The sequence below is a fragment of the Bos taurus genome, chromosome 2 (assembly GCF_002263795.3).
Source record: "Bos taurus isolate L1 Dominette 01449 registration number 42190680 breed Hereford chromosome 2, ARS-UCD2.0, whole genome shotgun sequence".
In the NCBI taxonomy this organism is placed as follows: Eukaryota; Metazoa; Chordata; class Mammalia; order Artiodactyla; family Bovidae; genus Bos; species Bos taurus.
The window spans coordinates 85565022-85580180 of NC_037329.1; the positions used below are offsets into that span (position 1 = coordinate 85565022).

The following is a 15159-nucleotide window of genomic DNA, read 5'->3' on the forward strand; positions in this document are numbered from 1 at the left end:
ACTGAGCGACTGAACTGAACTGAACTGAACAGGTTTCTCCTTTTCTGATATATGTGATCTGTAGACTTTATTATATAGATTACATTATTATATAAATAATTATATATTATTATTAATCACATTTCTCCCTCTTACTTCAGCTATAAGAAAATTTAGACCAAACTCAAATTTAGTTATAACCACTGCATTAAATTTAGAATTCCTGTAGTTTGAGTTCTGTTTTGTTGTCCTAATTTTCCTGTTTCCAGTTTATCACATCTTTTGTTGTAAGCCAGCTTAACTGCTTTATAAAAAATGTTGGCGGCATAAATAGGTAAAATAAACATAAAATATCTGTCTGAAATATTTTGCTTTAATTGTGATTATATAAACAAAAATAGAAAATATATCTCTATCTTGATTATTTTAAAAGTTTAAGGTTAATTTGGCTTTAGTAGGGGATAAAAGTTTAAGTTAGCATAATAATTGGCAAAATTAGCATAACTGGAAAATTTAAAGACAACACAAATTGCAACAATATTTGTACCGCTTTTATTTGGAAAAATAACCATCTGAATGCATTTCCATAGTATATTACAGTTAAGTACTTCATGACATGATTAGCATTCAGTAGTTGAAAAAGTATTAAACTGTGCTTGAGAAGATTCCAATTGGTTCAAAGTCATTCACTGAACTAAAAGTCATTTCCTCATTTTTATAGTCATGGCATTTACCAGAGTCATTCAACTCCAATTTTCATAAGAAAACATTACAGACAAAATCCCACTGAAATCATCAAACAATATTTTATGCTGTTACAAATATGTTATGCAAAATATAACACTGGCACCAGATTTGTATCATCACGTTTTGCAAAGATATATTGCACATGCTAAAGCATAAAATATATAGACAAAACTACCAAACAAAAGATATTTGCATTGAATTTTTAGGTCACTGCATAAGAAACGCATAGAATTACATTTTATACACACACTCAGATTGTCACTATCTTAAAATGCTCTTCCCCTATAACACTGACCTATGGTTTATGGTTTTGTAAAAAGAAAGCATTTTAGCACTGCAAAATCAAACATAATTCCTATAGAAAACTTCAGCATCTTCATTTTCATTTCAAAGCAGGTAAAAGGGGAAAGAGGAAAAAAGACACTTTATACATTCAAAGAAAGGCTGAAATGAAAACTCACTGGTATTATATTGCTCTGATAACACTCAAATGAAAAAAAATACAAAACATTTCACAGAATATTTTCAGAATATACAAATATAAAAAGGCACTCTAACTTCATATCACACGACAAAAAAAAAGGGATGGGTTCTTCAACCAACACAACAGATAAGCAAACCAAGTTGCTCAACAGTACAAAGATTACTAGTGCAGCAAATCCATTTGATGTTCTTGTCCTAATTTAATAATAAAATAATAAACCCAGCAGCTGTTTACTGCCTAAAGTACCAAAACATACTATGGTGCCCTTTTATTAGTGATAAATAGAAATCCCCTGAGCTATTTACTGTAGAATCATAGCAGATTTTAGGCAATTTGGAGATAGTAATGTATTTACCAAGGATAGGCAGACATGGCAAATAGGTAAGTGCAATGAAACATGATCCCTGTGGCTGTGGTTAAAATACAGTCTAAAAATAACATATTTAGGTAAAAGCACAAAACAACCAAGACTCAATTAAAAGCACAATGTTTTCTGTTTTTGTTTTTCTTAGAAAGCTATGTGGCAAATCTAGTTTTCTAAGAGATGTGAGTGAAAAACACAGAACTCAGTTTTTAAAGTCGTTCCTTAAGGGAAAAAAATTGGTCTTGGGAAGAGGGAGAAAGAGAAAGAGAGTGGGGGAGAGAGATTCAATAAGCAATTCACGGCATGATTTTATTTTGTTCTTTTGTCCTCCTCCTTTCTGGCAGTGAGACTGGGGAAAAGTCAGAACGCAGCTCCAGAGATAATGTCGCAGAGCTGTCACTGCCTTGCCGTAATATTTCTTGTTCTCTGTGCTACTCTATAGGAGAAATGGTAACGCTGCTTCACCATTAAATCAGGCATCGCGTTTCCTGCTTTAAAGGCCAACTGAGCAAGATTTCCATTCACTTCTGGAAAAAGACTCCACAATATATCACGTTTCTGCAGTGTTAGAGCTCCCTTACTTTCAGGGTTTTGGTAAAGGTAAGGTCATTATTGCTCATTAACAATTTATCCACTTTTTCAAAACTCATCTCCAAGCAGACAAAAAGGACAGAGAAAAGAAAGGAACACAACACCAAGAATTAAAAAAAAACAATGGCAGTGGTGAAACAAAAGGTTTCAATGAAACTAATACCAGTTCTTATAAGTCCTTTGAACAAGTTCTCATTTGTGAAGAACCCAACATGAATTTTTAATAAAATCCAGAATATTACAGAGTGAAGACTTTTACAGTTAGATGAAATACATAGTATGGTATCTGTATTTGATCTAGGTATGTTAGGACACTGTTTAAAAAATATCTCACATACATTAAGATAGAAATTTCCAGAGTGAAAATGGAACCCATTATAAAATATTGGAGAGCAGTACTCTAATGCAACATATTTCTGTCCTGTCTCTTCCTCAAGTAGAAAATAGCATGAGCTGGTGATTTGTATTTCTCTTCTTGGTACATGTGCCCACACACTGACAGAGTTTCCCATTAGGCTGCTGGGACCATGAGATTTTCAGCACATTCAGGATAATTTCCGTATCTTTCTTTGGGCCCTCTTTGTGCACATGACCCACTACCCACTTCAGTTTTCATCTCGAAGAAAAGCATAAGGACTGCAGTGTATTCTAAGCTCTGAGCTGGCTACACACAGGCTGAGTCATGGATGTTGTACCTTTTTTCAACCGATGTGGAAGAACCTGAGGGTCGGCTGGAAACCTTAGCAGTGGAATTTCTGGGCTTGCCCTCAGGAATGCAGGCCAGCCCAGGAAAAGTTCTGTATATTTTCCGGCTTCCTCGTTATTCCAAGTAAGAATTAAAAGAGAATAAACAATGGATATTTCCTCGGCATTTGTTTCATTTCAAATAAATACAAACACATATACATCAAAGTATATGAACATTTTCTCTAGTTTGGCAAAAAATTAAGCTGTGGTAAACACATTATTAGTTACAAATGTTAAGCCATCAGCTAGAAATCTGTGTCATAAGAAATATAAAATACAATAAAGACTTACGCAAAAAGATTACATTTTAACTCCATAGAAAAGCTATTTCAGTTCTTACTTCCATTTTGAAGGAAAACAATTTAAATCTTCAATTTTAGACTGAAGCATTTTGGTCCTCGTGTATAGCTGGCTGATGAACTACAGACACAGATAAATACATACATATACATGTGCATGTGTACGTGTGTAATTTAAAGTCTCATTCTTCTTTTTGTACAGCTATTCCAGGTGCGGAGCGGGGTCCATTTGACCTAGAAGCTTTGGCAGAGGAGAGGGAGCAGACACAGTGTTCACTACGATGATTTCATCAGGAAGCAACTTTAATCGGCTTTAATTTCCATTTCACCCATTTTTACATCGTGCTTTCACTTCATTCTTTTTTGGAGTCACACTTCCACTCACTGAGCATGACTTTGACCGAAAAGCTCATATAACATTTCACTACTGATGAACAATACTGATGGCTGTTATGTTTTTAATAAAGTTAGTATTTTGATTTACAGACAAATTAATAAAGGGTAGTTTCATATTTGCATATATCTCAAAAGTTTCGGTGCAATATAATTTTCACCTGAAATGTTATTGAAGTGATTCTGGTTCAATCATTTGGTGAAAATTAGTCACAGGCTTTTTACAGGGAGCACTGGGTGCCATATTTTTGTTAAATGAAAAGAGCAAGTTCAATTTTCAGTGGATTTCCCCCTTCATTTGGCAACTTAAAAATCCTCAAAAAGAAGTTCTGGATATTTCAGTACACTATAGAGAGGATATCACTAGTGCCACCTGGGAAGCCTATGAATAATTGGACTCCCTTAAAAAAGATTATTACAGGCATTATTTCTGAAGATGAACACCTCTACCTTTGGCTTCTAGTAAGGAAGTAAACATCAAATTGAGCAGAGGTTTGAGGCATCTCCTATCCAGCCCTTCCCTCCCTTCCTTGGGGACATGAATGTCACATCGATACACTTTTGAGAACTCACTGCTGAGTGAGTACATGAAAAAAAGAAAAAAAAAAAAAAATCTCCCTCTTTGTTGCATTATCCCCAAAGAAAAATAATTAAATGTTTTTTTTTTAAATTCCATATTTAAAATGAGAGGTAGACTTTCACAGAAGTATCTCAGCTCTAAGGAAAACATGAAACAAAGTAAAACCAAGGCCCAACTGTGTGAGAGCTTTGCCCTACAGCCTAGCTGCTTTCCCTGGGCTTGATTAATTTCTTCTCTACTGGCTTCTGGAAGCTCGGCCCATAATAATACTTGAACACAACATACATCTGGAATTCAAGCTTTGTTCCCTTCCTCCAACATGGGTGATCAAGGAAAAGCTTCTACAGTCCAAAATCAGAAAGTTTCCGAATCAGAATCATTCTCATTGTACCCATCCTCAGAGCCTACATTGTTACTGCACAGGCTAACCATGCTACCCAGGTTGGAGAGGGTCGTCCTGCTCAAACTGTCTTTTTTAAAACAAACGAAGTTGACAGCCGTCATTGTACTGGAAGGAGAAAAAGTCATCATGGTAGCCAGAATGAGGGCCAGGCAGTCAGCCACGTCTTTGTTAGGAGCACAAGCCAGGGCCGGGGTATGACCTGGGCGTAAATGCAGACAAGGCAGTGGTTAGTCCGGGCAATCCAGAAGTGGCGTGAGCGTCCCACAGTACATCTCAAACGACCTCACACGTGGAGATGTATGTCGAGTTAGAAATCATGCCAGGCAAAAGGAGTTACTTCCCACAAGTCATGCTTGGGGTGAGGCTGGAGGGGACCAGGAAGGGGTAGACATTTGATGGAGGGTTTTTTTTTTTTCTTCCCCAGCTTACATGACAACAACAAGCACTATATTATCCGGAGTTAGGCAGGATTCCAGTCTTCATCTAGTGAACAGAAACATGAGGGGGGGTGGTGTGTGTGACACAATTCCACAAAAAACAAAAACAGCCACAGGACAATCAGAAAGCTGTTTCCACTTGAGAGCACGCACACCATGCGCCTTGGGCTGGGGTCAGGGCACTCTCATTCTGAGAACAATGACTTTCCGTCAGATTAGAGAGGGTGTTGAGAATCAGGTGTCTGTAAGAGTCAGTAACACTGTTTTGTCACTTTATATATACTTTACATGAAGAATGCACCAGGAAGCTGGTTCTAGAGAAATGGAATCATTTGAGTAGATGAGATACAGCACTGGTTGGTTGTGGTGAAATGTACTATCATTTAAAAGAAACTTAAACAGAATTTTAAATAATGTCAACACCACCAGCCAAAGTCCCAAATCCTAAATGTAACAGGTATGGGGAGACTGCTGTGTGCCATGGAGTCATGTCATTCTCTACTATGTGAACTTGATGGGTCAGGTCTGGAAGAGACAACTATTTCAACACATGAAGCAGGAGCCATGGGGAGGTAGGTGAAGTCTTCGATTCAGTCTACCCTTATTCAACCTTTATTCTATTGGCTGGAAAGGTTTAGCCTGCCCACTCTCCTGGCTAAACTTTCTACTAACCACTGGCTCATTTTATTCAGAGGCACTGGCTCAAAAATCTTAATTTTTTGTGTATCATTTGTTAGCACTTGACCTGATTTCTGCTCCCCTCCCCGCTTAACAGACAAGTCCTCTCTCTGGTATGAAGACAAACAAGAATGGACAGATACCTTAACATTCCATTCCACAAAGGTCTGTGATAAGTAATTAAGATTGCAGTGCGGTACAAAATCGTCCCAAATGTTCCTAGGCCTTTAGGGTGTAGCTAAGCTCTGATATAGTCTGTGGTTATATAACCCTGGTGCACTTATTCTTGAGTTTGCTATGGGCTGAACAAGCCCCAGATATAGCAGACTTACACTGCAGAAAGGCAAAACTAATTCATTCTGGTCTCTTGGGTCATTTTGGAGAAAACTCCAACCCTAAAGTATTAATGTATATACCTATAGTGGTAATAAGAAGGTGAGGGAAGGTGGGGCAGGAAGACTGAGGAGATGGAGTAATAGAGAACTTTTCGCATCTCCTACATGAGTCAGGTTGGGGACAGAGCGGGGTACATGCTAGGATAAATGGGGCTGCAAAACCAAAACTAATAGGAGTCAGCTAATGATGTCATATGGCTGCTTACTTCTGAGAAATAGGCATGAGCTGCTAATTCCAATACCTGTAATAAGCAGTTGAATTATGTTAATACATTTTATAATACTTGAATTAAATGCCACAATTAATGCCACATTCAAAAAACTACTGAATTGATAAATATCCAGAAGTTCCTCTTTTGCTCCCCAAAGTTAAAAGGCATGGTAGTTTAATATAATTCTCATACTCATGAGTTTCTAAATTTCTTAGGAAACAGAGTAGAAAGCTTCTGTTAAGAGTTAGTTCATTCAGAAAAGAAATGTGGTATAGATCAGAAGAAGGTTTCAAGCCTAGATGTTCATTTAAAAATTTTTGGATATTCCCCAAATATCCATACTGAAAATACAAGTTCTGATCTGTTCTGCAAAATAATACCTAGAGGTTTGATCTCAGAATGAACTGAAATACAAAGATGTTTTAATTTGAGCCCTTGAGCATGCACCCATGACACATGTGATCCCTAACTCTTCAGCATGTGCAGTTAAAATTTCATTCGAATACCAAGTTGAGTGTATCTAACATATTTCAACCCCCATGCTGAGGAGTTTGAGACCAGCTGCTAACATGACATGCATATGGAAGGCGCTGGTGGACTGCAGGGAGACTATGTGTTTTACAACAGACAGGACAAATTATCCTTGTTGACTGCTCACACACAGGGAACTTCCAAGGGAAAGAGAGTTCTCACTGCTTTTTTAAACTAGCTCCTGGCTTTCCCATTTCCCTCTGGCTTCACAGCAGGTGCATTGGCACCTGAAATAATGGCTTACTTTTCCCACTTACCATTTTCATCTACAGCAAGTACACAAGCCCCTTTGGCCAGCAGCTCCTCAACGACCACTTTCAAGCCATTGCGTGCGGCCACATGGAGGGGTCTGAAAAAAAGACAACACCGAGTGTCAACCGCAATACATATTTGTATGAGAATATGGCATTTTGAGTAGTCTGTGTAGTTGAAAGAAAGAAAGGACTTGAGAATCTATAAATAACACGAGTATTTTTACTTTTTCAAAAAAGATTTCTGAAGAGCTAAAGATCCAACTGTTCTTCCACATTGGCCCAAATTCTTCTGCAGATATTATTGTACAAATATTTTACACCTCAAACAACCTTAGTGACAAGTCACAGGGAGCCAGAGAAAGAACTCAAGTTCTGGTGTGTTTTCTAGAAGGTTCTTTACCCCTTGCTTTCTACATCAGTATTTGAATCACTGTTTCACACAGTTAATCAATATGAAATCAATATGACTGATGTCATTATCATCCATATACATAATCTTAAACCTTGTTATTACTAAAGGCATGAAAGGAAGTTTTATTGAATTTAGAATATCTTAAAGAATAATGTCAAACAATATATTCTGCTATTCTGCTTAAAAATCTTAATGGAAAAAAATTCTTATATTTCTTTGCCCTTAAAACAAATGCACAGGTAATTTCCTAAAATAAAAAATGAAGCAGCTTTTGGGTCTTTCATGCTAAGGATTACACTGAATTATATTAAAATATAATTAACACAAATAGCTTAAATGCTTCAAACATATTCTGGGAACCTGATTTATAAAACTTGTTTTCCAGTAAGAATACATAAAATCAATACATTTAAACAAATAGTTTATCCTCAAATATGGCGGCTGATAAGATTTTCTAACAACCCACTATATTTTTAGTACTACCTTAGAAATATCAGCAAGGAAAAACACAGACCTCACAAAATTCTATGAAGGCATATCAGAAGAAAATTTCTAACTAAAAATGTCTAGCTTGGTCAGCAATTGTAGATAGTGACCATGAACTTCACAAAGGAAAAGCCAGATTTGTGTCTTTCATCACTGCGTCCAACTCTAGCCTAGAATATAGCACATTTTTATTGTTGGTCGAGTAAATGACTATGAATCTGAGACTTAGTCACACTTTAGTAGTCACACTTACGTCTGCAGTGCATTGTTTTTTGCATTAATAAGGCTCTCATCTTGTATCTTGTCAAGTATTAACAAGGCACATTTTTCATGACCCTAACAAAGGAAAAAAAGATAAGTAAATGGAACAGAGATACAGAAATGTCCTGGGGAAATCACTTCAGTATGCTTTAAATTTAACATGTGTTCCCTGCCTAATATCAAAATAGGCTATTTTCTGAATAATACATTTTCTTCTAAGAGCAAATGGTTAATCAGCCCTAGATTTTCAAAGATTCTAAATAAGGTGTTTTAGGACTTGACTAATATAAATCTGATCTAAAATATTATAATTTTTACGATAACTTTTAGAATTACTGTCCAGAGAGCTGAAGTTGATGCTATATGTCAGCTAGGTCAGCAGATAAACAGAGAGTAGAATTAGGAGTGTCCTTTAAATTCTTCAACAAAGCTTTTTAAACACAAGTCAAGTCCCATCTCCTTCCTCAAGCCTTCAAATACCACCTCAGTATCCACCTATCACTGGAATTCCCATTGTACCTGTTATCTGTATCATTCATCACTGGCTGCCTTATATAATAGAGTCTTTTCCAGCAAAGGTCATTCTTTTATTCCTCATTCAAAAGATACCTCTATATGTTATGACTAATGATAGTTTAAAATCTAAAGAATTAACTAATAAAATAGAGACCCTTTTGGAACCTCAGGCCCAGTGCCTGGTTAAGGGGTGACCACTTCCTAAACCCTTGACACTCAAAATGTGGCCCAACAGAACAGCAGGATCAGCATCACCTGGGAGTTAGAAATATTGACTCTCAAGCCCCACTCTTGGATCTACTAAATTAGAATCTGCATTTGAACCAGATTATCAGGGGATTCATTTGCACAATAAGTCTGAAAAGCATTGTACTTATATTCATGAAAACACCACAACTTGACATGAACTTCAGGAACCTGAGCACTTTTTGTGGTACCCACTTTTTGCGGATCATGAAATGGGAAAATGTAACCAATGAAAGGAATAGCTGAGACTTCTGGTACCACTGGGTACAGATAACACCTTTGATGATACAACGATATTGGAACAAACCACCATCACTGGTGTCAACTAGCATCATATTACAATGCCTTATAAGGGAAACACGTAAAGATAATTTTAGAAGTGTCCATGGAGTTTTCATTGTCATGTACTGCTGGTGGAATGTAAATGGTTAAAACCTTATTACAGGGCATTTTGGTCTTAGAAGTGTTCATAGCCTTAGACTCACTAATTTCATATTTAGGGATTTATTCAGATTATTATACTACAATTAGTATTATTTGTAGTAGCATATATTTGAAACAAGGAAACGTTTAACAATAAGGGATGGGTTGAATCAAGGGTAGCACAATCCTAAGGCAGGGTTCCATACATCTTATAAAACACTATAATATATGATGTCTGAAAGGAAGATATTCATAATATATGATTCAGTAATGAAAGCAGGTTATCCAACAGTATGATCCCACTCTCATAAAACCATACATTTATTTTTTTACAGAAGCAGGAACCTTAAGCTATATGTGAACATGATGCTCTTAAAACAAACACACACATTCTTTGCACTGAACTACGTACCAGAAGAAAAGGGAGACAAGAGAAGCATACCTAAATGAATACATTTATTTGCCTCAAAAAAGAGTATTTTTGGCTGTGTTATTACAATGTCTTCAAGCAGAATAAATGAAAACATGTGGAACTGCTTATATTTTAGAAGCCATTTAACTAAGTTCCTAACCTGTGTTTAAAAGCAAAATATGATACCACAACCATGAAGACAGATTCAGTGGCAGCATCAAACCAGATTGTGTCAAGAATTCAAGTGGCAAATTCCCTGAAAAGCATAGCCCATCAACCCATTTGTGTGGGTCTGCCCTTTGCTTCCCCCTTTGATTTCACTGAGAATGACACCATCCTGGGAAAACATACATCTTAATTAAGAGCCATGATACACACACTTCTGATGGACAGATTTAGGTATTATTATTATCATTTTATCATTACACTAAAATAACCATGTTTCAAATCCATTTACATACTTTACTACTAGCCAAATGTAAGGATGTGTTCAAGTCCTTATCCTTCACAGTCAGGTCAGCCTGGGCACTGTTCACCAAAATATCTGCAGAAAAAGCCAAAAGATAGTTACTAAGACTACATGCTAATTACATGCATTTTGAAGAAATTACTACCAAAACAATAATGCTTTTAAATTTGTATACTCACATTACCATAACTAATATTTTTAAAGAAAAAAGGAACAATCTATTGCCATGAAAGTGAAGGTCACTCAGTTGTGTCTGACTCTTTGCAACCCCATGGACTATATGGTCCATGGAATTCTCCAGGCCAGAATACTGGAGTGGGTAGCCTTTCCCTTTTCCAGGGGATCTTCCCAACCCAGGGATTGAACCCAGGTCTTCTGCATTGTGGGAGGATTCTCCCAAGGATATTGGAATGGGTGGCCTATCCCTTCTCAAGTAGGTCTTCCCAATCCAGGAATCAAACCAGGGTTTCCTCAGGTGGATTCTTTACCAACTGAGCTATCAGGGAAGCCACTTTATTGCCATAGTTGTTCTATTCAAATCCAAATTCCATAGTCATTAATTTATTTTTATTTCTTTGGCTGCTCCAGGTCTTAGCTGCAGCATGCATGATCTTTAGTTGAGGCACACAGGACCTAGTTTACTGATCAGGGATCAAACCCAGGCTCCCACATTGGGAGCATGGAGTCCTACCCAGTGGACCACGAGGGAAGTCCCTACAGGCATTAATTTTAATTGTCTTTACAGTTTTGTTATCTCCCAGTAAAATGATTCTATTGTTCTATTTGGTTTCTAAATGTTGACAGATTTCACTGTTATTAATTGACAAAGTCTATCAATAACCAAGTTAACACAGAGTCGGACACGACTGAAGTGACAGCAGCAGCAGCAGATCCGGTGGCTTAAATACAATGCTGGTCTTCTCTAACATGTATATACCGAGAGTATGATCACTTTCCCAACTTTACATGCCTTTGGTTTTAGACAGGCCTAAACTCCAAGCCCACAAGTCAAGCACATACCCACGGCACCAGCCTGCCCGTTCTCAGCAGCCATCATCAGTGGTGTTTTCCCTGAATTGTCTGCCGCGTTCACTTGAGCGTTGTGTCTCAGAAGAAGCTGCAAGCACTCCACGTGATCAGCAAATGCTGCTGCATGAAGTGGTGTCCTGACGATTTAAAACAGGTATGATGTTAGCGTCCTATAAACTTAACACACTCCCTTTCTATATGTGCCTGAGAAACATGTGCATGGTGTCATCTTAGGGATTTAAAACTTACTGGCTTAGAGAGATGGTGACCAGGTTCCCCCAAAAGCCATTCAGGGTAGACACTGAAGTGTCACCTATGTGAACAGCACCCCTAGATTTGGGGGGTGTAGGCAGTGGTCCTGATAATAAAATCAGCATCTTTACTGACCCTTTAATCTTGAGTTCCAATGACCTCTCTCATCATTGATAAACATACTTTCAAAATTAGGCCTTAGATTTGTAGATAATTGGCTATTTTTAAAAAAAAGCCTACATCATTTAATGTGAATGGTTGGTTTCTTTGGGAGGATAATTTGGCATGATTTATCAAAGTTAAACACTATGATCTTTGAACCAAAAAATTCCAATTCTAGCACTTTTATCTCCCAGATGCACTTGCTCATGCAAACAGACACTTGTACTAGACTGTTCATTGCACCATTCACTAAAACACCAAAATTCTGAAACAACTTGAATATTCTTCAAAGGAGGACAAGCTGATTAAATTATAACATATCCAGTAAATGGAATAATATGAAGCTTTAAAAAGAATATGGTAAATATATATGTTCTGGTGTGGAAAGATCTCCAAGATATGTTAAAAGGAGAACATTAATATAGAATGTTCTCATTTGTATAAAAAGAATATAAACATATATATTTTTATATATTTATGTAGTTATCTATATACAATATTTGGAAGAAAATAAAAATTTAGAAAGAACAGTTTTAAGTAGTTTTCTCAGTGGAAGAGGCTAGGGCTTTTGGACTAAGAGGATAATTTCTTTATATGTCATTTATTACACTTAATTTTTTAAAATATGTATATATATTACTTTTTCAATCAAAAACATAGATGTTTGGCCACTATGGAGCCACAAAGAAGGCTAAGATTCAACAGACAAGAGCCATGCTCTTAGGATCACTTACCTGCCTTTGTCATCTCTACAATTGACAATACTGGAATCTATGGCCCCGAGTAACAATGATGCACAATTCTCATGATCATTTATTCTAAAATGAAAATAGATTTAAAAATTTAAAATATTGCTCTCTAAAAAATTATATATCCCCTCCTACTCCATCTTTCTATGCACTGTATCTTTAATAATCTGATGCATTTAAAAATTTTGATACAAAATTTGAGCAAAAGTTTCATTTACCAAAGAAGAATTTCAACATTACGAAGATTGGAAAATTACCATATATGAAATCTTCCTGGAATAAAATGTCTTTCTAATTATCCACAGGGATAATATTGCTAACCCCAACTTATTTTTAGCATTTGGCAGACAAGCGTGACTACTGATACACCTGAAGAGCTCTTCACATGGTGGGTACTGTTTCTCAGTCCACCCCTTTCTACCGTTTCCCTGGGTGGTTTGTGAGCCACCTTGGAACCACGGCACTTCACAAAAAGCTCCTGAAAAATCATTAACGTTAGATACTACACTTTGATATCAGACTTATTTGCCTTTAGCAGCAAAATGGAATATACTGGTCTTATCTGTAATCTAAAAGCATTTTCCTTCTGCCAAAAGCCCTTTCCCTAGGTGTGGTTTAAAGAATTCAAGCCACACCATTAACTTCCAGTTTTTCTACTTACATTGCACAGTGCAGTGGAGTGAAAGGATTACCGATAAATGTTCGAAAGCATTTCTGCTCCAAAAGTACCTCTATACAGTTTTCATTACCTGCAAGGAACCAAAAGAATTTAGGGAGCTTCTAACATGAAACTTTGTTTAATGAAATCTATTTTTTCATTAAGTACTGAATTCTGGCCCATGAATTTTCCTGAATTGGCTGAATGATCATTCTCCATGGAATAAAATTCACTAAATGTCAAAATGTTTTTAACTATGTTTATAGGTGTTCTGAGATATAATGAATAAATTAAGCAGTGACGAGAAAGAGACCTCATTTGCAAGCGGAACAATTCTACCATACTCACAGCTCTTAGTAGATAGGTGCCTAACATAGGTATGCCTCAGTTTGTCCATATTTAGAGCAGAAAATTTCCCTTTTACCCAGATGAATAGGTTCACTTAAAATTATGCACCCTAGGGAAGGGAGGAAGATGTGATTGATAAAAAACAGTACTTATCATAGTGCAGGTTAAAGGGCTTTGACTGTAAAACACTATATGGTATTTAAAAGGGTACCAAGGACACGACTGAGCGACTGATCTGATCTGAAGAACAGTTCCTGGCAAATAGTATGGACTCACTAAGTATTTTTTAGTGAGTAGATGAACAAATGTGAATAATTACTTTCAACAAAATGGCAGGTAGTTTTCAAATCAACTGAATTTAAGTATGGCCCCAGCTCTGTGAGCTTACTTGTTATGTGATCTATGAGCCTCCATTTCCTACACATAAAAAAATCGGAGAAGGAATACCTGCCCTATTGATGTCACAGGATGATGGGAAATTTACTTGATAAAGGACCTACATGAGGTTTGTGAAGCAATGTTCTCATACAATTGTTAAGGCAAGAAGGTAAAGCTATTTGGCTTTGGAATATGGATTGTTGCCCTGGAAACCTCTTCTTGGCTGAGTTATGTGCTAAATTAGAGCTCTCTTCTGATCTACCCCAGAATTATGTTGATTGAACAATTTTAAGTACTAAAATAAGTCAAACTTTTTTTGTACCTATAGAGAAAAAAAGTGAAACTTTGCTTTTAGGAGGACTGAGAAGTGTATGAAGTAATGAACATACAAATCCCCTAATTTTATGTCAGTTATACTGTTTAGCTTTCTAACTATATCCAACTGTCACTCAAATATTCCCAGACATTTCAACCTCTCTATTACTATGAATTTCCCTGAAGGACCTAGCTTGGGGCAGCACCTACACAAACCATTTCTTGGAGGCTATATGAATCTCAATGTAAAGGTCTGTGTAGGTAGGACTGGGGATCCTTGAATGACTTTCAGTGTTTCAAAGTGCTCAGTGAAGGAGATTCTGGGAAGAGGGGAGCTTAAACCTCCAATCTGGAAGACTACACTGGAAGTGTAGATTCCAGTGGATTGTTTAGGAGAGGCCTGCTCCCCTTCCCCTGCTTGTACCTGGAGAGGTCTTAGAACAGACAGACCTATCACCCCCGCCCCATCCAACTCCACACGGGAGAAAATGTGGTCTGTGGGAGGTTTGCCACCTGCTGTTATAATCAACACTGGCACTCCATCACCCCCCTCCTGTAGGTTTTCCAGTGCTAGATAGATCTTGCAGCTTAACTCACATGGGGCTTAGGGTGACCTTACCCATTAGCAAGTAAATTAAAAAAAAAAAAATCACAATCCTCCAATGGCCGGGAGGGAACAAAACCAAACTGCAAAAGTGGAAAATTTGACTCTTACTGAGGTCAGAACCAATGAAAAAAAGAGGATCGTAATAAAAACATAATGAAAGATCTTAAACTGATACAGTTAGAGCACCATAAAACTTTTCTGGACCCAATAATCATAGTTTCTAAGTGAAAATTTTAATAGAAGAATTGATTATGGATAAATAAAACAACAGAAGCACAGTAAGAAACATATGGACATGAATTTGCAAACTCTGGGAGACAGTGGAAAAGAGAGGAGTCTTAC

General features: G+C 36.9%; 1 protein-coding gene across 10 annotated transcripts in view; it reads right to left on the bottom strand.

Moving 5' to 3' along the window:
• Positions 1–508: 508 nt before the first annotated feature.
• The window catches only part of ANKRD44 (ankyrin repeat domain 44), a 311687-nt gene continuing 297036 nt past the window's right edge, over positions 509–15159 (bottom strand). For 7 of the 10 annotated variants that reach the window (XM_015458622.3, XM_015458620.3, XM_059878703.1 and 4 more), the window contains 7 exons: positions 13173–13260; positions 12497–12580; positions 11340–11485; positions 10312–10394; positions 8246–8328; positions 7098–7189; positions 509–4786 (listed from right to left, as the gene is read on the bottom strand). In XM_015458622.3, coding sequence (XP_015314108.2) covers positions 4539–4786; positions 7098–7189; positions 8246–8328; positions 10312–10394; positions 11340–11485; positions 12497–12580; positions 13173–13260 — 824 coding nt within the window. In that variant the 3' untranslated portion in view covers positions 509–4538. The remainder of the gene's footprint in view (positions 4787–7097; positions 7190–8245; positions 8329–10311; positions 10395–11339; positions 11486–12496; positions 12581–13172; positions 13261–15159) is intronic. The other 3 variants (XM_015458628.3, XM_059878718.1, XM_059878717.1) reach the window with 1 other exon arrangement.